Source organism: Natrix helvetica (genome assembly GCF_964273705.1).
Source record: "Natrix helvetica genome assembly, chromosome: 2".
Classification (NCBI taxonomy): Eukaryota; Metazoa; Chordata; class Lepidosauria; order Squamata; family Natricidae; genus Natrix; species Natrix helvetica.
In genome coordinates this window covers 270,670,776-270,694,982 of record NC_138552.1, presented here as the reverse complement: position 1 = coordinate 270,694,982, position 24,207 = coordinate 270,670,776, and the positions used below count along the sequence as shown (strand labels likewise).

Genomic DNA, 24,207 nt, shown 5'->3' with positions numbered 1-24,207 from the left:
AGACAATTATTTTGGAGCACAGCAACGTCTTCTGGAGGAAAGTCACTTTTGCTGACTGCTCCTTTTAATCAAATATATTCTGCAAGGGCTTATCAACAAAGGCCAGTTAAATTGGTATTGAACAACAGCCTTGAACAGAGTTGCATTGTCACACTATTAAAAATAAAACAAATGGATCTCTAAAAAGGTAGAAATGCACTAAGAGTAAGAAAGAAATGAGAAAAAATGGATATACAGGAACAAGCATTTCATACTACCTGTGATGCAAGTCTCAGAACAATCACTGAAGCACTATTTTTATCTGTGGTGAGCCTTACCCATCCTCTACGAAGTATGCAATGCAATGATTTCTAGGAAGTTCCTCCCCCAATCTTTTCATGTTTTCAAAGTAGGCCTTTTAACATGCTATCAACCTATGCACTTTACGCTGCATGATCCAATGGTGTGCTTTTTTTGAGTTAATACTGAGTTAAACAATTGGTCAACCCACACATTCATCACTTCTCATGGAAAATATACATTAAGATCATTCCCGAAAGGAAAAAAAAACCTATATAAAGTTCCCATATATTATACATACTTTTCTATGAACCTTAATGCAAAATGTTGTCAGGATATTTATTTATGATATTTATTTATTTATTTATAAGCCTCGGTGGTGCAGTGGTTAGAATGCAGTATTGCAGGCTAATTCTGATGACTGCCAGCAGTTTGATCCTAACCAGCTCAAGGCTGACTCAGCCTTCCATCCTTCCGAGGTCAGAAAAATGAGGACCCAAATTGTTGGGGGCAATATGCTGACTCTGTAAGCCACTTAGAGACGGCTGTAAAGCTCAATGAAGTGGTATATAAGTCTAAGTGTTAACTGCTATTGCTATTCATTTATTAAATTTATATGCCACCCATCTCGCAGTTCAAGGTGACTCCAATATCCAACAAGCTTGGGGAACGTACATTCCTCAAACGTACTGTGCATATTCTTTGGAGAAGAGGCACATTCTGCACTCAATGCACGCAATCATCACAAAGTTCATTTTTAGTTTTGATCTGAGGAGGAAAACTTTTGTTCATAGGCCCTACACTTTGCTATATCCTCTCTTCCCCACCCATCCTTTTAATCTAGTACATAAATATGAGGATCTGCTTTCCAACTGTTCAGCTTTCCCTGATGAACAGCCTTGAGGTGAGAACGGATTCCTTTCCTCTGTTCAAATAAGTAATGAAAAAAAGGATAGCTGCAGTGGCTTCATTTTTCTCATTTCTCATTTTGCTCATCCATTCTAAAAACTGGCATGGGGGTATGATTGGTGGTGGAAGTTAGCCTCCTTTTTTTGCACTGCTTCCAATAGCTTTTAAGCTTAGGAAAATATCCATTATCTTTCTTCTCCCTTCCACATCACTCAATAGAATGGTAGGGAAGAGTAATCAGTGGGGGAGAATTGGGGGGACGGGGGGATGGTCCATTTTCTCCCTGTCCATAGTCTCCTTATGTACACTGAGAGCATGTGCAACAAAGACAAATTCCTTGTGTGTCCAATCACACTTGGCCAATTAAAAAATTTATTCTATTCTATTAACTGAGTAGAGGAGATTAACCCTCTTCTCTCTCCTCACCTCTCATGCTTCTTTTTAATTTTTTCTTCTTAAGTTTTATAGCAGTGTGTGAAGAAGAAGGAGACTAATTTTAGCAGGATTGTGAGGAGAACATATATTCAAAATGCAATAGAAACATTTATATTCCCCAAAGCCTGTGGACACTGTATAAACAATCTCCATGAGGCAAAATAACCAGTTATCATATACAGTGTGTGTGTGTGTGTGTGTGTGTGTGTGTGTGTGTTTTATGTATCTATATAGGTATAAAATATATGCCTGTATAATATACAAACATACCCAGAGCACACTAGATCAGAAAAACAGTCCAGTTTGGAGTAGTGGTTAAGATGCTAGCCTGGAAACAGGAGACTTAGTTCTAGTCCCAGTTTAAGCATGAAAGCCGGCTGGGTGACTTTGGGCCAGTCACATTCTCTCCAGAGGTGGGTTGCAAATCCCAGCGCTACTGGTTTGCTCGCGAGCTCACATGCGACGCTTCTGCGCATGCACAGAAGCATCCGGGCGGATGGGCAGGGCCTCTCACCACCGACACTACCGATTCGCCCAATCTGGGCTAACCGGGAGCAACCCACCTCTGATCCTCTCAGCCCAACCCACCTCACAGGGGAACAGGAGGTGTATTAGAAATGTTGTTTGCTGTCTTGAGTTACTTATAAAGTAATAAAGATGGGATAAAATCCAATAAATAAATAAAACCAAATGGGAAATTTGCTGCTAGAATATGGTGAATAAGCGTCAAGCACATTATTGGAACAAGTTTGGAAAACAAACAGCCTGGTAAATAAATCAAAGAATTTTCAAATATGTGCCCTCAGAGTTATAATGCCGAGCAAGATTGTTATTTCTAATATGAAGCTCTATATTTAGGGCTGCCGAAAGTGCCAGAACTAAGTTATGATTTTGCACAAGCAGTAGTAGCTAGCGGTATTTTCTGCAACTGATCCACAAGTAGTGGAAAGAAAGAAAGATAGATAAGCAAAAGCAAAGGGAGAAAAAAAAGATGTCTGGATATTAGCATTTAGCTAAAAATGAATCTCAAGGCTCAATATTTTAATCCGTGGGACCAAGTTTTCAAGAATTAAAAAACTTCAAGAAGCCCTTGAAGGACAAGAGTCTGGACCAGCTCCTGTGAAAAGAAATGTCAAAATAGCACATGCTATTATGAAAGATGCAAGACAGTCAGTTTAGTGAGAGCTTTTAAAATGCAGCTTAGATTCAAAGAACATTTTCTCTTCATCCCAATGTATCACCTAAACTTGACTAACCTCTGCACAGCCACATTCAGTTGAGTACTCCAACAGGATGAGAAGAAGCTTCTCTACTGATTTATAGCAACTCAATGCTTTGAGTGGCTTCTGTTGGCTGCGTAGAGAGCTGATCCACTTAATTAGTTTCACGTTTACGCTTTACAAGTGATGGAAAGGTTTTCTGGTTACTGCCTCCACGAAGTGTTACAGTGAAACCAAGAGTGTAAAGAAACACATGCAAACACATAGAGCAGAGAGATAAGAAACTATGGCTTCCCAGCATACCAGAATCCCTTGGAAGGCCAAATAACAGAGTCTCATAAATTACTGTGCTCATTCATTATGAAGGCTCAAGTTCATTTCTCCTCAGTCAGCATCTGAAAATTAGAAGTTGGAGGATTCTTTGACATAGACCATTTGTCATGGCCCTTGCCCTCATTCTACCCCCTCCAGCAAGAATAAAAGTGACTAAAATCGACATACAGATACGTATTATATCCATAATATGGATTCAAACATTTCACATATCTAGTTTGTCTCTCAGCGATAACCACCTGCTTTATTAGCTGAACTCTCCAGAAGAAAGGATGATGAGAAAGCCTGTTCCTTTCTTGTGACACTGGAGGGCTGCTGCCAAAGCAGTTAAACTTTAACTAGGTGGACTACTGGTTTTGCTCAAAATAAGGCAGGTAGCACATTTCCAATCTGTACTTGAGAAACCAGTCTCCACATATCCACCATAATCAGAAATTGCATAGAGAAACTTTTTTTCCCCAATATTTGGTGAAGAATTACAGATAACTGTAATAACAGTTTGGTAAATTGCAGATCTTCTTGCCTTCTGAAGAGAAGTCCCCCATGCTGATGAGCGTACTTCCCCCTGGAGCCCCTTCCTAAGAAGATTGCAAAGCTCTTTTCAAAAGTTATTTGTCTCCCTTGCAAGCAACTCTTGAGAAATAAGCTGTAGCTGTTTTAGAGAAGAATGAGGTTACATGGCATCAGAATATTACTTTCTATACAACTGCTAGAGGATCAGCTGAGAAAACGATCTTATCAGCAGCAAACAGGGTTGGCAAGCAAATGGGTGAAAAACAAGAATGTCACCAGCAATTCAAGGGGAGGCTACAACCCGATTCTAACTAAAAAAACTAACAATAAATGCCGTAGTACAGTGACGGCTAACCTTTTTGGTACTGAGTGCCGAAACTAGAGCGTGCGCGCACCAGAACTCAAAAGAGAACAGCTGGCCGGTGTGCATGTGCTTGGCGGCCAGCTGCCCTTCTGGGTCCCATCACATCCATTCATACCGGACAGCTGGTGTTCGAAGACCCGTTGGCCAGCTCGCATGCACACGATGGAACCCGGACGAGCAGCTGATAATTGCATGCGTGCCCACAGAGAGGGCTGTGTGTGTCACCTGTGGCACATGTGCTGTGATGAGATTAAAATAATTTAACAACCGGTTCTCTGCCCTAATGATTTCTTCCAACAACCAGTTCACCCAACTGCTCAGAAAGTTAACAACAGGTTCTCCTGAAATGGTGTGAACTGGCTGAATCCCACCACTGCACGCATGCCACACAGTGGTGGGCTTCCTTTTTTTTTTTACTACCGGTTTGGGCGGGTGGGCCGAGCCTCCTGCCGCCGCTACTACTGGTTCACCTGATCTGGGCCAAACCGGGAGCAACCCACTTCTGGTGCCATAGGTTCGCCATCACAGCCCTAGTATATTTCCCAAATCTATCTTTTCCAACCTGGCAATGATGAAACCTGGACTGAGAATTGCTTGTAATATATACCAAATAGATTATGTATATATATGGTTTAACTTAAGTTGTGATTTTTTTTTAAACAATAGGTTTTAGTGTTGTTATATTTCTCATAATTTTGACACAAGCATCCAAAGAAAGGTAGGAGCAAATCCATGCAACAACTGAGAGAAATGGACATGACAAATGAGAGAGAAGATTGCACCCCCAATTTAGAGCGTAAACTGGATCCTAAGGATGCTGTCTAAAAGTACCCCTCAGTACCCTTCTTTGAACACAAACTGCTAATGAAATTCAGGCAGCTTAGACATTTCATTTTAGCCTATTTTCAACTGTTTATATGTACAATGGACAGCAAGTTTAGAGTAGTGGTTAAGGAACCAGACTAAAAATTGGGAACCTGTGAGTTCTAGTGCCACCTGAGGCAGGATGTCAGCTGGGTGACTTTCGGCCAGTCACTCTATCTCAATCTTAGGAAGAAGGAATGGCAAGCCATTTCCAAAAATCTTGTCCAGAAAACTGCATGGATTTATTGAAGCAGTTATCAGGAGTCAAGACTGACTTGGAGGCGTACGCAGACATACACAAAAAATACAATTAAACAAAACACAATAAAATCCAAGCCAAAATTTAAAATTAGGGAAAAGGTAGCAAAGCTGGGACAAAATGCATCGGAAAATTGAATTACAGATAAGCCTGCTTGCACTCTTTTGTTTACAAGATCCCAACTTAGCCCCATTTTCTACTAGGTAACATCCAAAGGGGTCTCAGTTTTAATGTCATCATTCCTGACAACCGTTTGGTCTAAATATTTATTTGGGTAGATACATGGTTGGCTTAGATAGGAGCCGTGCTGTCACAGTGGTTAGGATGCAGTACTGCAGGTTACTTCTGCCGATTGCCGATTGCCAGCTGTTTGAATCTCAACAGGCTCAAGGTTGACTCAGCCTTCCATCCTTCCGAGTTGGGTAAAATGAGGACCCAAATTGTTGGGGGCAATATGCTGACTCTGTAACCCACTTAGAAAGGCCTGTAAAGCACTGTGAAGCGGTATACAAATTTATATAAATGCTATTGCTATAAGGTCAGGACCACCAAGAAATATGGAAGGCGAACAGACACTCTGCAGAATGGCAGTATGTGAAAAAAGAGGGTCTATGACCAGGATAACCTGTAGAGTAGATAAGGACAGTTGGCTTCCAGTAAGAAAAAGACTGGAAGAAATTTCCACCAAGCCACCCAGCTCATCATGCTACATCATCAAAATCCACCTACCCATAAATCTACCTGCTCACCTATTCTACAATAATTATTCTCATTTACTGTACATGCAAAAAATGGGGACCAATAACGTCTTAAGAGGTCTGCCAATATTCCAGATTTCCCCAGAAGCTCCCTTGCTCCCAAGTAGCATATTAAAGTGTCCCAGTACACTGTAGAATAATTACTATATTTTATAAAACTAATGTTAGGCAGATACTGGAAGCCTCCTAACGCTTTTCCCTCTATAGCCAAGTTAGCCCTGTCCCTACATTCTTGGGAGCCACACACTACCAGCTCTTTATAAATGGACCTATAATAATATCTCACATTCCAAGTATCTTTTCAGCAAATGCTCAAGAGAACCCGTATCCCAGAGCCAGCCTTATTGCACAAAATGGCTTCCCACTTTATTGTCCAAATCTGAGGGATGTCACTCACAATTCTAGCTGTTTTCCTATGTCTCAAACACAACCCTCCATTGTACTATACGTGTAGAATCATGTTATTGTTGCTTTCCACTACAGTCTAGCTCTATAGCTTGGTCTCCTTTAAACCACCAACGTGGTTTCCCCCACATAAATAAATAAATACACTGAAATATGAGGGAAAAAATGTATTTTTGTTGGAAATTCCTATGAAGGGAAAAGGATGCTTTACGCTGTCATCTTATCTCATCCAGCTGACCCAGCCATTTCACTCACCAAGCCACACAATGAGGAAGCAACTGTCTACAAGTCTTAAGTCTCTAAAGTTTGATGTATAATCCTGTCTCATCCAGTTGGAATCCATTGTTATAAATATTTTTTAAAAATCTTCCATGGAGAATCCTGGATGAAGTCAACCCCAGTCTGGATGCTACTCCCCCCACTATGGAGAAGAACCTTGGCATTCTCAAATTATCCATAGGTCAACACCAAGTCCTTATGTAGATCTAACTCTCCTAATAATTGTATTTTAACATTACAAAAATATATATATACATATCCATTAGCATGAAACAGAAGTAACTTCTCATGAGGTGGTGCTGGGAAAAAGTTAAGATCTAATTGGCATTTGGAGGTTTTCCTTCATAGCTAAGGATATTTATACAGACAGTTAGAACAATTAATCAGTGAAACAGCTTGCCTCCAGAGGTTGTGAATGCCCCAACACTGGAAGTCTTTAAGAAGATGTTGGATAGTCATTTGTCTGAAACGGTATAGGGTTTCCTGCCTAGGCAGGGGGTTGGACTAGAAGACCTCCAAGGTCCCTTCCAATTCTGCTATTGCATTGTATTGTATACCGATGCGCCTCCTCACCTCCCTCTTCCACCTGGCCAGCCACTCATCCCGCTTCCTCTTGCTGATGTAGTAGGGATCTCCAGCTTGAAAGGTCAGACGCTGCACTGGCCTTGGGCGAAGGGTGGACTCACAACCCAGTCCTCCACGCAGACGGCCACGAGATCCCTAAGAGAAGGAGGGAGATATAAAGAATGGCTACTTCAAGGCATGGACATATGAAAAAAATATTTTGGGGTAATTAAGAAAGATGCACCTGCTATTTTGCTTCCACTGGTCATGACAAATGATCATAGTGAACTCTGAAGATACAGCTCTGAGTAAAGCCTTGCTTTATTTACTACTGAGGATTGTTTACCAGTGCCAAACTTCTCTAAACAGTCCAAAGAACCAATAATTAATTTTACTAAGCCAAAATGCCAAGCTAAGATTCCCATACTATCATTCATTTGATGTTTTTGGATTTCCAATTCAGAGTATGAGATCCAAGGATAGAAATAAATCAAGTCTTAACTTGTATTCATTCTGTATAAAGAAGAACAGCTATGGTAATGATTTCCATCAAGGACAGCAAACAAGTGATCAGGTAAGGGGTTTACCTATTTTTGGCTGTGTTTATACAATGCACTAATTTTAAATGGGTTGGGTGTTAATTTGTGGCTCTGTGAGATGTAAAAACACAAGTATTGTGTTATGTTGACTTTACTAATCCTGGTTTAGTATTTAGTGTGTTGTTTAAACATTTTAGGCAATCACTTTCTTTCTCTATTAAAATTTCAAATGTGATTGATCATTTCAATGGGACCTCAGAGCACTGAATGGAAGACTAGATTTGTAACTCATTTAGTCTTATAATATCATACAGCCCTCTTCTGCCTGACATTTCTGAATAAATACAGGAGCAAACTTAGTAAGCTCCTTAAGTGGGCACCCAAAAACTGGATATTTCAGCAGCAGGAGAAGCAAAAGCAGCCTCTGAACAAATCATGTTTAAGTCTGAAGATTCCAAGTTCTCTGAAGAATTGAGATTAGAAGAAATGGCTCTGTAGATGCACCTTTTTACTGGCCTGTCTGGAGCAGATACTTCAGAATAACCCTTTTCTACCATTTTCAGGAGCAATATGATTTTGTTGAAGAATTGATTACAGGTAGTCCTTGAATTACAATCATTTGTCCAGTGATATTCAAAGCTACAATGGCACTGAAAAAAATTATTTACAATTGGCTCTTGCACTTACAGCCATGGCAGCATCCCCATGGTCAATATTCAGGCACTTGGCAATTGGCATGTTTATGACACCCTGGGGTAATATGCTGTATTTTTCAGACTATAAGATGCACCAGAGTATAAGACGCACCATGATTTTGAAGAGTAAATTTTAAAAAAACAGTTTTTGCATTCTGCTAGCCTCCCAAGCCCTCTGCACGCTTCAATTTTGCAAAAAAAAAAAGGGGGGGGGCATGTAGAGCTTTGGGAGGCTTGTAGAGTGCTCCTGGGGGATGGGAGGGGACAAAAACGAGCAAAAATCGGTCCGTTTTTTGCTCGTTTTTGCCCTCCCCAGCCCTCAGGAGCACTTTGCAAGCCTCCCAAACCTTCTACATGTCCATTTTTGCAAGGGGTGTGTGTTCCCGGTAGGCCAAAAATGCTGTATTCAGTGTATAAGACGCACCCAGATTTTCACCCTCTTTTTTGAGGGAAAAGTGCGTCTTATACTCCGAAAAATAAGGTAAATAGCCTTTTGCAACCTTCCCAGCTGGCTTCCAACAAGCAAAATGGGAGGGACTGGATTCACTTAATGACTGCCTGATTCATGTAACAACTGCATCAAAAAAGGCGGGAAAATTGCGTGCAATTTACTTAACTTGCCTTGCTTAGCAATAGAAATACTGATTGTGGTTGCAAGTTGAAGACAACCTGATTATTGATTATTTATGTGGTGAAAGCACTGAATGAATGAACACAGCGGCCTCAACCAGATCTGTTAAAAATGTAATCACTGCTTTTCTGCAAGATGTGCTTTTTGTTGGTGTTCAAGCTCTAAAAGATTGTCAATACCCATAAAATGGAATTCAGTAACCAGGTTAAATATATTACATGATACACAACCTGCGGTTATGGTTACTTTGGGGGTCATTTTTTTCGATGGGGCGACCATCTTGATTTTGGGTTCTGTGCACGTGCAACAATTGCAATTGCGCACATTTAATTTTTTTTCTTTTTTTAATATTTTGCACATACGCAGACCTATTTTTGTGCAAATGCAAATGGCGTGCGTGTGAACGAAGAGAGCGCACACTGAATCAGCAGTAATGCCGGGGGCATTACCCACCCCTGAAACAATTGTCTTAAAACAGAAGTTTCAGTTCTATGAAACTGATACAGATCTATTAATACTTCACAAATGTAGTTTGTTTTTTTATAAATGTGTTATAGCCACCCAACTCTGATGGACGTTTGCACATGTTATGACGTTGTTTGATGAAAAGGGGCCTCATTTTCCTGTAAAACAGGGCTCTTTCTCTGTTTGCAAGGGCTCTGTCCAATTTGCTGTGCAAACCCAGAAAATGGATGAACGTAAGAAAGAAACATAAATTGTTCTCAACAGCTGCCTGCATCCCTTCTCTTTCAAAGTCGAAGAGAACGTTCTGGAAGTATTACAAAGGCATTCTATTTGCCAAAGGAAGGGTGAGGCTTTTGTGTTTATCTATCCTTGGATACTGACAGGATTTCACTGTTGCACAGCACAAACTCAGGAGTGAGGATACCTATAAATATGAGCAAACGTGAAGAATATCCCGAACCTTCCCCATTTGGCCATCTTTATGTTTTATAACCTCCTAAAACAACAGCAGTGACTTGGAGCACAATGGTTTAGCCTTCACCAAAAGAATGTCTTACAGGAAGAGCCTAGCTTCCCTTCCTTAACTGAATTAAGTAGGCAACTGGGACTACCACACTACAAAATTGAGCTCCTGGGGTCACTACGGGATCTATGTCCACTAAGGGCAGACATAGTTAAAGAATGCTAATTTCTATAACTATTGCATAAATGTGCAATTCAATTTCTGGCTTATTTTCCCATAAAACAATTGCTGTCTTGGGAATAGAAATAACTTTATTCTCAACCGATGAAATTCTCACACAAAACTTGCCTCCAATTTCAGTGAGTTGTAGTGGTTTTCTTCCTTGTCATCTTTGCCTAAAAACACAGAAAGAGAGGATAGAATTAGTATGGGGCCCTGCAAAGAGCCAAACATATGGTTTCTATTGGGATCAAATGTACTTAGAGCATTTTACACAGGGCTTCTTGGCCATATCACATGATAGATAATATGGGACTACCTGCACATTCAACTCCATTGAGCATCAGAGGCACTGATACGAAGTTTCAGAGTTAACACTGAAATACAATGCTACATGTACTGTAGTCTACACAACCATTCCCTTTGGCCAAGATTTTCATATCACATATACTCAAAACATCAATTTAGCAAAGACAACGTGCATTAAAATGTTTCTTCTTGAAAGTTCAACCTTTATTTGCATTTATTATTAGGTTTACATCCCATCTTTTTTTTTAACAGCTCAATGTGATGCACATAGTTCTCCTGTCTCTTTGAATCTAAGCAAGTAGACAAAGTCACCCAGCCAGCTTTCATGTTGAAGAAACAACTAGAACTGGGAATTTCCAAGGTCCAGCACCTTAACTACTACATCAAGCTGGCTCTCTCAGGAAAGTTTGATGATAAATTCCCCCCAATAGCCTGATGGTCAATTTCTGTTTCTCAGAGATAAAGTGTCTGGGGTAATGTAAGATGGTGGCCAGCTAGTATGAAACAGAGCCAAGCTCAGTTCTTACTCTATTTAAGACACTTACTGTGTCACTAGTTTATATGACCACCAAAGTGAGGAAGAATCAGGGCCTTCTGAGTTTCTGGGGCTTTAAGAATAGCCTTGATTTGTATGCTGAGCCTGTTCTGGCTATGTGTGTGTTAATAAGTGAGCCTTAAGCACTGTGCATAATATTCCAGGAAAAATATGTTCCTTCATACTTGCAGGAATATAAATTGATATTGGAACAATTAAGGATAGTATGGGAAGCAAACTGTGCAAGGCAATTAAGAAAACATTTCCCATTCTTGCCTAGCGGGTACAGAATGCTAAACTAGATTATAATTTTGAAATTAGAAAGATATTGATCGTTCTTTTCTACATATACTGTTTTCCTTTGTCCTTCCACCTCTCCACTCTCCTCTTTCTGGAAAACTAGCATGCTATTTGAGTAGATATGCTCCTGCTCTGGAATATCTTCCCCAGAAGACATTCCCACTTGGCTGTCTTCCACCTCAGTAAAGATTCTCTGTCCCACAAGTTTTCAAGTCTTTTTATGTTGAAACCAGAGGTGGGCTCCTACCAGTTTGGAACGGTTTGGCTGAACCAGTAGTGGTATGCTGGCCTGGGTCGCACAAACGGCAGCGACCCAGGCTGGCCACGCCCCCGAATCAGTTCTCCAGTCGCCGCCATCTTTTTTGGGAGTTCAGCGCATGTGCAGAACAATTTCCACTGAACTCGCATGCACGCTTGCCCAAGCAGACCGGCAGTAACACCGGCTAGAACCAACTCCTGGTTGAAACTTGTGCTTGTTCTTTTTTATATTTTTTCAGGTTGTGAGCTTTCATTCTGCAGTAGTGTTTTAAAGAGTTTAATTCAAGTTTATTGTATTACATTATGAGAATAAAGTAATTTGCAATTTTAGTCATTGGGTAATAAAGTCAAGGTAAAGTCTTCTTAAAGTCCAGGCTGAAGGCTAATGATTTCACAGTTTCCATGGCAACAGTGTGAAAGGGGACCGCCATTGCTGTTGTTTGAGGGTTTTTTTTTTTACTCTGTACTTTAGCCTACAACTGTGATATCCAGAGATTCTCTTATCCAAATACTAAAGACATCCAAGCCTATTTAATTTCTTAGCCCAAACAAGATAATCTTGGTTCCACCACCTGATGAGACTTGTTGGGTAGTATATAGATTAAAAAAGAAAGAAAATAGTGATAATCACCTTGCAACTAAATAGATCATAGTAACTAAAGTAGGCAATGAAAACTATAAAACTATAAAACCTTGTAGGCATTTTGAAAAGCGACCAGATAGGCAGAAGGAAAAGAGAAAAACAGAAAAACTGAAAAGGTCAATCAACGATGTGGTTAGAAACTGAACACTGAAAGAAAGTGAAACTGACAGAAGAGATCATCCCACAACAGGTTGTTACAGCAGTTGTAATTTTGAATGGTTGCTAAATGAAAGATTGTGATCCCTTGTATAGCCACACATAAAACGGACACGGATGCTCAGTGGCTAAGACGCTGAGCTTGTCAATCAGAAAGGTCAACAGTTCTCCCTAGCCCCGCCTAATGGAGTGAGCTCCCGTTATTTGTCCCCGCTTCTGCCAATCTAGCAGTTCGAAAGGATGTAAAAATGCAAGTAAAAAAATAGGAACCACCTTTGGTGGGAAGGTAACAGCGCTTCGTGAGCCTTCGGAGTTTAGTCATGTTGGCCACATGACCATGGGGACGTCTTCGGACAGCGCTGGTTCTTCGGCTTTGAAATGGAGATGAGCACCACCCCCTAGAATCGGGAACAACTAGCACATATGTGCGAGGGGAACCCTTACCTTTACCTCTACCACCGCATCCAAGGTTCTATTTTGGCTATGGGGAGGAAGGGGCCGAATAGAAAGCAGACTTGAGTGGCCTCAGAAAGGGAGGAAAAAGCCATGGAGCAAAGAAAGCACATAGCTTATTTAAAGCTGCATAAAAGATGCAGGTGAAACAGGGGAATGGCAAAGACTTAATGATTCCTTCCAACTCTATGGTTTTATTATCTGGAAATCAAGATTGAATCTGGATGGAAATTCGTGATGTCCACCAGATGTGAATTTCTTAGATTCCAGAATCAGATACTTTTCTGGTCCTGTGCTATGGGGCTACACTTTTTAATTGATGGAACTTCAGCATTTTAACTGGGGATTGTGATGAGGTTCCTTCTCTCTTTTTAAAGTTTTAAATAAAGAGCTTGTTGGGCTTTTGAATTATTACATATGCATTTTAAATGCTATTTTACTTTATTTTACTCTGCTGTGAGATGTCTCACTTTCAAAGTAATGCAAAAACTACTTTAATTAATAAAGCTGCCCTATAGCCACAACTTCTACCCTGTTTGGGCCAGCAAGCTCCACATAGAGAATCTCACTTTATTCAGATAAAACAACATTGCACCAAGAGCTTAAGAATTTCTGGAGACTAAGCAATGCAGCCACGCCAAGCACTGCTGAGATGACATATAAGCAGCCAATAAGCCAATTGGCAAAATGCCTTGACCATACTCTACGGTCCTGCTTTATTATTTTTCCTATGTCTAAAAGATTCGTGTGTATAAAAGACTGTTGTTCATTTTTTCTTATTTTTAAAACTAGACATTAGGTTATTTTTGTCTTATTGAAATACAATACATTTGCTGCCCTTGGTCATTTTAGCTTTGCCATGTCTTTAAATATCTTAACAGCACGTTTCACAACTTACAAACAACTATCCTTTCTCCATCGAAGTGCCTCCCATCTTCTCCCCTCCCCCATCCTTTGAAAGTCTCCTCCCTTTTCTTATCACATTTGTTTTTTGAATACTCTGGGATGCCTGGGGCTCATTTCCCAGAACTCAATATTTTAGGGGAGAAAGCCATTCTAGAGGCATACCCCAAAACAATTCTGGGATCATTGGGTAGTTCTGACCTGCCACTCACATTCTCCCCCTTTGGGATCCTCTGCTTTCAGAGTTTGCATTTGGCAAAGACTCAGCTTGAAGGAGGCCCCTTCCCAACAAACGCTCTTGGCAGGGCAGCAGTCAAGAAGACCCTTCCCCGTTACAGGCCTCCTGCCAGCAGGAAACGTAAGCTCCCTGGGAACATGGAATTCGCCGCTCTCATCCACAAAGGCCGTCCCTTGGATTTTGGGGGCAGCCTCACCCAAAAAAAGAGTGGGGAGGCAATAAAAAACAGACTGGAAAAACAAAGCAAATTCTCTTAGAAAGTTTGAAGAGTAGTGGAGAGAAGAAGACAAGATTTGTTTGGCAGGTAGCCTCACCTTGAGAAAAAGTGGGCTGCCTCTTCAAGGATGGATTTGGGATTTATTAAGAGGTATAAAAGAAGAGATGGACTTCTCTTAAATCTATTCTATAAAATAATGAGTGGTAAACATATTTTGACCTATGCTTAGTTGTCCTTCTATTGTCATATTCAATCAGTTCACAACTCAATTTAATTATCATGTTAAAAAGTTGGATCACAAACCTCTGCTTTACCCATATCAGTTTCATATTTATCCATATTCCATATATTTTAACCTTTATTTAGCTATCTTTCCATTATCATATTCAACCAGTTAGCAACTCCATTTTATTGTCATAGTTTAGGAATAAAGCCCTTATCTTAACCTTATATTTTCCCATATAATAGTTTCTAATTATCTGTTTTTTTCCTAGTAAGTCTTTTGTCCCACTTCTCTGTTCCTGACTTCTCCCTTTTCTTTATTTTGACACATCCACTCTCTTCAATTTTCCCCAGGTCAAAAGAATATTTTATATTTCTCTTTGTTGGGGCATAATCTCCTACTTCAATTTTCCTTATGCCACTAACAACCTCCAAACCCACTTTTGTCTGCTTTTTATTTCCTTTTGTTGGGACACCTCCCCTTTTCACAATTTTCCCTACACCACTGCCAGGACCAATGGAGTTTTTTGTCTGCTTTTTATTTCCCTCCGCTTCTATTCCTTCATTGTCTTGCCCCCATTTATTCTTCCTAAGTTCCTCTGTAACAAATCTAATCAATTGGAAGCTAATCAAGGAGAGAAGCAACCTAGATTGGAAACTTCTGCTAGGGAAACAGGGTTTTCAAGAGAACCTATAGGATGGGACAGAGAAGCTCCTGGATGAGTGATGACACACCATCAGCAGAAGGAGAAATATTGGTTTGGGTTCTCACTGGCAATCCAGTACTCAATCCTGCATTTATTTCAATGGAGATCACAGACAAAGAGAAAAACACTTTCATTCCTATAAGAATGTCTGAGTCAGACCTACTTTTTTGGCCTGAACAATTAAGCAAGAAAGAATTCAAGCATTCATATTTAATCTCTTTTGCACAGGATAAACCTGGCTTTCTAATTTGAATGACACCTGTAAATATCTGCACATCAGACATTGGCTCAGGAATCAGTCCCGCCCTTTCCTTGCTTCAAGGCAACTGCATGCCTCCCTTTATCTTTTTTTAAAAGCTTCACACATATATTGATCTGTTCATTCATTATCTTATTTTAAAAAAGAAAGCAACATCTTTTTACATTGCACAATTGTTTTGGGGGCTTCTTGGTGATTTCTCAAGACCTTATCAGTCAATACTGCTAGCAGGAAAGGTCTTGTGCAAGTTGCAGATCCTTGACCACTGACAGAAAAAGATACAAAATACAACAAAAATGCTCCCCAGCTTTAAGATACGTGGATATTGTCAAGCTATAGTTCTGTGACGTATCTACAAGAGAAGAGAATATATGTAGAACTGTGAAGTCCTTGGTGGTTTCTGAGTTTGGCTGTTTGCTTGTCGACGTTTTATTACCAGACTAGGTAACATTATCAGTGCACTAGTCTGCACAACAAACAACCAAGCTCAGAGATCACCAAGGACTCTACACATCTACAAGACTCCAGGTCTATTTCATTTCTTTCTTTGCCACAGATAGCCTCACCTAAACCTCTTCTGCACTGTTCACTTAGTTTCTAGGATGTGAGAGTTTGACTAATCCTATTCAGATAGTCCTCAATTTACAACAATTCGCTTAGTGACCGAAGTTACAACGGCACTGGAAAAAGTGACTTAGGACCATTTTTCACACTTACGACCGCTGCAGCATCCCCATGGACACGTGACAGAAATTCAGATGCTTGGCTACTGACTCACATTTATGACGGTGGCCATGTCCCTGGGTCTTGTGATCCCCTTTTGCAACCTTCTGACAAGCAAAGTCAACGAGGAAACCAGATTCACTTTACAATTTAACAACGGCAGTGATTCACTTCAGAAATGTGGCAAGGAAAGTTGTAAAATGGAGCAAAACTCACTTAGCAAATTTCTCATTTAGCAACATAAATTTTGGGATCAATGTGGTCGTAAGATGAGGACTACCTGTTCCTTAGTTATCCTTGATACCTTAAAACCAGGGGTGTCAAACTCAAGCCCAGGGGCCGGATCCAGCCCATGGGGTGCTTAAATTTGCGGGTGGGGTGCTTAGATCTGCATGTGCCCCCCTCCCCCAGCTCTGATTTCACTGGCAGAGGGCGGCAGGAGATCATCACAGCTGAAAATGGAGCTCTGGAGCCCGTTTTCACTGGCAGAGCACTTGGGTCACCACAGACGCCCCGACACGAGTGACATCAAGCTGGCCACGCGCCCCCAGCTCAAACACAACCGTGATGCGGCCCTCAATGAAACCGAGTTTGACACCCCTGCCTTAAACTCTTTCTTGCTCAGGCTACAAGAGGCTGATCTGACACTGTCTGTTCACCTTCACTGGCAGGTGGATCAGGACTGTCCTTGGGAGTGCAGCGCCCATTTTCCAGGGCCCTTCCCATCTCTCCTTCTGGCGGGCCACTGGGTTCATTTTCGCTTCGCTGCCTGCCCTTCAGATCGGTGAGAGTGCAATTCTCAGAAGCTCCCATCTCAGCATCTCCATTGGGCACTTGCTCCATAGGGCTGGTGTTGTGGGTAGGTGGGGGGCACTTGGGTGCTGAAGCTGTGTCTTTGGGGATTTCACTGGTCTCCACCTGCAAAAGGACAAAAGCAGGAAAGAAAAAAAGGTGTGAAAAATAGTTGAAAGACCACAACAGGACAAAGGAAGCCACCAAACTTCTATAAATCCCAACGAAGGCAAACCTTGACAGATACCTGTGAAGGAAGTCCTGCTGTCTAATGAGAAAACATTTGCTTCACATCTAAACAAGAACAAATCTTCTTGCCCCACAAAGAGTAACAAACTGTAGCATATGCTTTTGCAGACCAAACCCCCATCATTAATTGCATGGAATGTTATCCTGAGTTGTCAAATAAACTCACACAATGTAAGGAGAATAAGAAAAAAAAATACTGTTAGCTGTGAGATCTGAGGGAAAGAAATGCAGGAAAAAGAGACAGCATATTTATATGGCAATTACATTAAGGATTAAATGCAAGCAAGTTGTAATAATCTGTAAAGTGCTGCCAATAAATAATTTGCATTGATAAATGGAAACAAGGTGTATTTTGAATTACATTTGAAGGGAATAAAGATTTCCCATGGGTTAAAATATGTAGAAAGAGTAATTTTTAATCACTTTTTATCAAATCTTACTGATAAATTATCTACAACCCTATGTAACCTGAGGTGCTTTGATCCCATGCATTGATAATTCCCCTTTTAAGCTCTTGCATAGGGCTCGCTTTTAAAAACAGTTCAGAAAAACAGAGCCACAAAAATGAAGTTGGATGATGAGGTTATCTACGCTTTGTGTGTTTGAGGATTTTAAAGTACAGGCAGTCCTCGACTTACAACAGTTCATTTATTGGATGTTTGAAGTTACAACGGTACTGGAAAAAAGTGACTTATGACCATTTTTCACCCTTACAACCTTTGCATCATCCCAAGCATGCTTCACAAATTCAGATGCTTGGCAACTTGTTCATATTATGGCACTTGCAGTGTCCTGGGGTCATGTGATCATCTTTTATGACCTTCTGAGAACGAAGGTCAATGGGTAAGCTAGATTCACTGAACAACCGTGTTACTCACTTAACAACTGCCGTGATCCACTTAGCAATGGTGACAAGAAAAGTTGTAAAATGGGGCAAAATTCACTTAACGTGTCTCGCTTAGCAACATAAATTTTGGGCTCAGTTGTGGTCGTAAATTGAGGACCACCTCTACAGAGATTTCCTTTCAGCAACCACTACCAAATATTTTTTTTAAAAATGGATATTTTATGCTTGTTTATCTTAATGGAGAATAATGACGAGGAATGCCCACATTTCATAAATTAATGAGCGAGGGATAAAACTTAAGGACTTTTCCTGTGTTATTGCCGTTGGTTCTGAAACATTGCAAAAAACCCTTCATCGCTTAGAAGTAAGAGGTCTCAGCAGTCTTTAAACTAAATAGGCCCAGTTTAAGCCCTTAATGGGCAAAAACAAGAAGTACGGTAGTTCCTGCATTATTATGGAAGGAAGAATTCAGTCTAGATCCATTGAAATTAAGAGAGGAATGGGATTTGGCAAGGTGCAGACATTGCAGTGCCTTGACAGTCCAAAGGCATTGCTTCCTATTTGAACACGACCATTGGAAAAAAGAAAGGAAATGGACATGTTAAGAAGTGTTATTCTTAGAGGATGCTTTGACAACTCTTTTTATCACTAACCATTTGTTTTTTTTCTCTTAAATTTGTTTTCCTTTGGATCTAAACTAGATCTTATGAGGAAATGAGCCGTTTGGTGTTACTGAGGTAGTTGCTTGGTGTCAAGAGCCAAATGGAATTCCCCACTTATACGACACTTATTTCTGCAATAGCTCCATGGGCTGCTGCCTTCTCTCAATCATCTTTGCTGAGGCCAAATGATTCTGATCATCTCAGAATCACATTTTCCTGCTGCTAGTCACAGATTCACCTTGCACAAACATCACTTGCACACTGTCATTCTGCATCAGCCCCAATGCCTTCCTGGAGGACTTCTCTTTCTTCTTCCCATTCACTGGATAACTGCTAAGCTATTAGGCTTCCGGAGATGAAGGAATATATGGCTACTCTATTAGATAATCTTGGCAGAAATGGCAATATTTAAATCCACCTTTATTTCAAATCGGTACGCAGCTAATACTCCTTCTTCCACCTATTTACCCACAACAAAAACCCTATAAGGGTTAGAGTTAGAGTCATGGCCCCCTGGTTCTTGCCTGATGCCTTAACCCAGGGGTGTCCAAACTTGGGAACTTTAAGACTTGTGGACTTCAACTCCCAGAATTCCCCAGCCAGCATGGCTGGCTAGGGAATTCTGGGAGTTGAAGTCCACAAGTCTTAAAGTTCCCAAGTTTGGACACCCCTGCCTTAACCACTAGATAGGAATTAAAATAGGATTCTATGAATTAGAAGGTACATTCATCTACTCTAACCCCTTGCTTAATATTTTGGGATAGAGGGCTAGCCATTCACTTCTTGAATACCACCAGTGAAGGGAAAGACATCATGACATGTATCAAATGGTTGATATTTCTCACAGTTAGGAGGTTTTTCCTAATATCTAACCTGAAAGTATGTAATAGAATGACTTTGAGGGCCTAGGAAATGATCAGGCAAGAGAGGGAGGATCTCACAATTGCTTAATGGCCAGAAGGGTCCACCCTAATTGATTAGACAGTTAAAATAGTGATAACAAGTTGTACCTTCAGTTTTGCAAGATTTTGTTAATGTAGCCTTACTAGAAAGAAGATTTAGTTCATCTAGTTGTGCTTCTTGTCTGGTTTACCCAGGAGGGCTAACAATCTATTATTCATTTGTTTCAATCCATTGGTTCTGGTTTTATCCTCTAAGATAACAGAAAAAAACAGTCTCCTTTATATGGCATTCCTTTAGCAATAGCACTTAGATTTATATACCACTTCATAGTGTTTTACAGCCCTCTCTTACAGAGTCAGTATTTTGCCCCCAACAATCTGGGTCCTCATTTTACCAATTTATTTATTTATTTATTAATCCATTTTATATGCCGCACCCTCTCCACCAAGGGACTCGGGGCGGCGTACAATTTACTACGTAACAAATAAATAACAAGGAGGAGATATACAAAAAGCATTATACAACACATAATAAATAAATAATCAATTAATTAAAAACAGCAAAAAGCAATTAAAAAACAATTAAAACACCCAAAGTCAAACCTAATTTAAAATTTTATCCAGAGGGATTAGAATAGCTATAATTCAGGCCAGGCCGGCTAGTTGGAACAGGTGGGTCTTGAGTTTCGTGCGGAAGGAGCGGAGATCGGTTGTTTATTTATTTATTTATTTATTTATTATTCATGCTTCTAGACCGCCCCCTCTCCCAAAAAGGGACTCGGGGCGGTGTACAGTCCATGCAAAATACATCAAAATACAATAAAAATTGAATATGTACAGTTGGAATGGAGGAGGTTAAAAATGGAATTAAAAGAACTGTACAAAGCAATATATATAAATATAGGATTTTGAACCCCTAAAACACACACAATAAGTTAAAAACAATACCCCTAAAATAACCAGTTAATACATTTGCCAGGAGGTTGTCCTAATGTCGTGGGGGGAGGTCATTCCAGAATCCAATCTCGGAAGGATGGAAGGCTGAGTCAACCTTGAGCCTGGTGAGATTCGATCTGCCAAACTACTGACAGCCAGTGATCAGCAGAAGTAGCTTGCAGTATTGCACTGCGCCACTGCAGCTCATTAGATATCCTTTTGATAAATGGTAATAAAGCAGTACTACTACATTTTTTTATTTTGACTCTGTCCTTTCAAAGAGGATATGCCCCCCACCTAACAATAGCGAAGAGCAAAATCCAACTTGTTAGATAGCCCCCCAATTAAGAAACATCTGTGATATCAATTCTCAAGAAAATTCTAGTGCAATTTGATTTAAGTACCCTGAAAACAATGTGATGATCACAGAATGTTAGCATGGATTTGTCCAGATTAACCTTGTCCTTTCTTGACTAGATAACTTCCTTAGGAGATCATGAGAATGCTGTAGAGATTTCAGCAAAGCATGTCACAAATATTCCATGACTTTCTGATCTGCAAGCTAGTATGAGTTGGATGGCATAGCTATTTGGTGATTCCCCAGTGGGCATGAAAACCATACTCAAAGAGGTCCAATTCACTTTTCATCACACTGGAGAGAGGTGTCAAGATGGGTGCAATAGTGTTTGATCCTCAAACTTGTAATCTTCAACATGCACATTAATCTTGAATAAAGAGGTAGAGAGAACGTATATCAAATCTGCAGATGACACAGATATGGCTAGGATAGAGGTAATACTCTTGAACACAAACATAATTCAAAAATGTGTTACGTCAGGGAGAGCGACTGAAAATAATGATGAAATTTAACAGAAATAAATATTGCTGTTGTTGTTGTTGTTAGCTGTGAAGTCATGTCCGACCCATTGCCACCCCATGGACAACGTTCCTCCAGGCCTTCCTGTCCTCTACCATCCTATGGAGTCAATTTAAGCTCACGCCTACTATGTTATTCAAATAGGGAAAAAAGAAATAAAATCCATTGGTATAGGATGAAAGACTCTTAACTGGCTGAAAAGATACGTGAAAGGTGACGTGGTGAGGAGGAAAGGGACAGATGGCAAAATGCTTCAAGGTTAGTAAATGAACAGCTACATTTCCACTGACTCAAAAAAATGGGAAAAGACCCAAGAAGCAAATCTCAAAAGTTGCCAAGAAAACTGCATGGATTCCTCCATGGAGTTGCCAGAGTCAAAACTGACTCAAAGGAATAAACGTGTATATACATGCATATTCAGTAACATATACATTGGGCAGGATTACTAAATTAGACTGAGAACCTCTTGTATGTATGACTCTCTAATTTTCAGCAACTAATTTACTTATCTTACTTAACCAATCTTGTTGTATTTAATGACAACAAAGATTATACTTATACTTACTTATCTAACCTTCTTGAGTCTGCATGGGTGTGAAGAACAAAGATTTTAAAAATGCTTACCTAATACGAAGCCTGATAATTGATTTTTAGATGCATCAGAAAAATCAGAGACAGTTTGGAAGAAATGAAATCATGTATACTTGTTCTTCTGTTCCAGATTTGTTTCCACAGATCCTTGAGTAATTTTGGGGGGCTGGTAGAACAGATGCTGCAATGTAGCATCTCCATTTTGTCTTCTTCCACTCAGCAGCTACCATTATTGCATATGGCACCAATTTTACCAACAACTTTCCTTCCAAGTATGATATATTCCATTGCCCTCTTCCCTTTCACACCAGAATTGCCACAACCAATAATCCCAGCACCCTTTGAGCATTGACAATGTCTTTAGATTTTTCTCATTATCTCCACCACTCAAGAAACAACATTCTGATTCATATCCAGGACAAACAGGTCAAAACAATCCCATTATATTTCATATGTATATCCAGGCTGAAAACATGAGCATTTTGGTCTGGGCATGGTCCTTCCAAAACCAGCAGTTTAATGACTGGAATGGGTTTTGCACAGAAAGCTTTATAAATCCCTAGAAGCAAGTATGATTAGCCTTATGAAACAATTGCTGAGGATAGATCTGCTGTGGAAAATGACCACATTTAAGTGCCTTAAAGAGTATCATAAAGGATATTAGCACAGAGTGCAGAGCATGGAATAATTATCTTCAATTACAAGAGGAAGGCAGATTGTTGTTGCCTAGTACAGAGAATTTTCTAATTATAAAAGCAATTCAGTGGTGGAAACAGTTCCGTACAGAGGTGGGAGCATCCATTGATTGGAGAGACAGAAACGTCATTTTTTAGGAATGCTTTCATTTGGATTTCTATAGAGATTGGAGTTAGGCTCAATGTGTAATTCACCCCATTCCAAGAGCTCTTTCTCAAAGCCATCTTATGATACCACTGATCTAATGGTCCTTTAGGCTGATCTAAGCCTTTGTGCTGGGGATCAGCTCAACAATTTAATGGATGCAGGGGGAAAGCAAGAGTTGAAATAATTGGCTTCTCCCATTTCCCAGTGCAGAAAAGCCCTAGAAGACAGTGCATAGGTGCCAGAGGCAGAAAACACATTGAAGGGGGCAAACCAAGCTGATCTCAACCCTAGGTGTTATTTCTCTGTGATACTGATTAAATGGCTAGTAAAATACCTTAGATAACAACCAAGGCAAAACTGCCATAGCTTGATGCCTGCTTAAAGAAGAAAACTGCACCTTAAAAATCAAAAGAACCAATTTTAAGCTGCCTCGGGTTAAAGATGAAAGGAATGCAACTTCATGAACAGACAGTAGGAAAAAGAAGTTACTGGGACTTGCTCACACTATGATTAGGAACAAGTGGGGAAAGTCCCACATTCTACAATTCTATGACTGTATAAGAAAATGCTCTTCTTTGTCTTTTGGACAGGCTTCCAGTATCGTCGAATAACTTCCATTCTTTTGAAGCTGTCTTGCCCTCATTTCCTTTCCCTGTTGTTATCTTAAATTTAGTGTAATGGGAAGGAGATGTCTAGGATATGTAACATATCCTCTCCAACACAACACAACCCATTACAAACACTGAAAGAGGTTCCTTGGCTAACAGTTATTTCGCCCATGTTCTAACAATATGAAGGGTGATAAACTCTTAACAATTGTTAACCAGTGAGCTCATTAAGTAATATCTGCCCATCTGCACATGGCTGTTACCATTTTTCCTGATATGAGAAAGAGGAGTTTCACAACATGTTCACAAATTGTTATCATTTGAGAGTAAAGAAAACAACCTGTGTCTTCAGAGATACCATAATAATCTCCAACTTTACATTCTATTATCCATCCATCTATCTGATCAATGTATACAGCCATCCATCTTGCTAATGCAAGATGGGTGGCTAACAACCATTAAAACAATATTAACAAAGAGTTTAAAAACTACAATGGTCACCAAGGAAAAACCCAGACAAAACAATCAATAAAGACTTCTAAATGAGCCATCTATCCTCTGTACCCCCAGGTCCTGATGCATATCAAGGTCTTCAAAGCTTTACAAAAGTCCGGTCAGGTCAGGGACAATCTAATCTCAGGGGCTATGGTAGTCCAGAGGGCAGTCACTTGAAGGCATGCTTCTGAAGTCCCAAACGTTAATAGCCTTTAATTGAAGGGACCTGGAATGTGCCCTTCTTGTCAGATCTAGTAGGATGGATAGAAACAATTAACAACAGGCAAT

General features: G+C 40.1%; 1 protein-coding gene across 3 annotated transcripts in view; it reads right to left on the bottom strand.

The window, feature by feature from the left end:
• Positions 1-24,207, bottom strand: part of DNMT3A (DNA methyltransferase 3 alpha) — a 118,349-nt gene that overhangs the window by 52,138 nt on the left and 42,004 nt on the right. For all 3 annotated transcript variants that reach the window (XM_081943956.1, XM_081943958.1, XM_081943957.1), the window contains exons 4-6: positions 16,777-17,035; positions 10,324-10,370; positions 7,192-7,338 (exon numbers count right to left, since the gene is read on the bottom strand). In XM_081943956.1, coding sequence (XP_081800082.1) covers positions 7,192-7,338; positions 10,324-10,370; positions 16,777-17,035 — 453 coding nt within the window. The remainder of the gene's footprint in view (positions 1-7,191; positions 7,339-10,323; positions 10,371-16,776; positions 17,036-24,207) is intronic.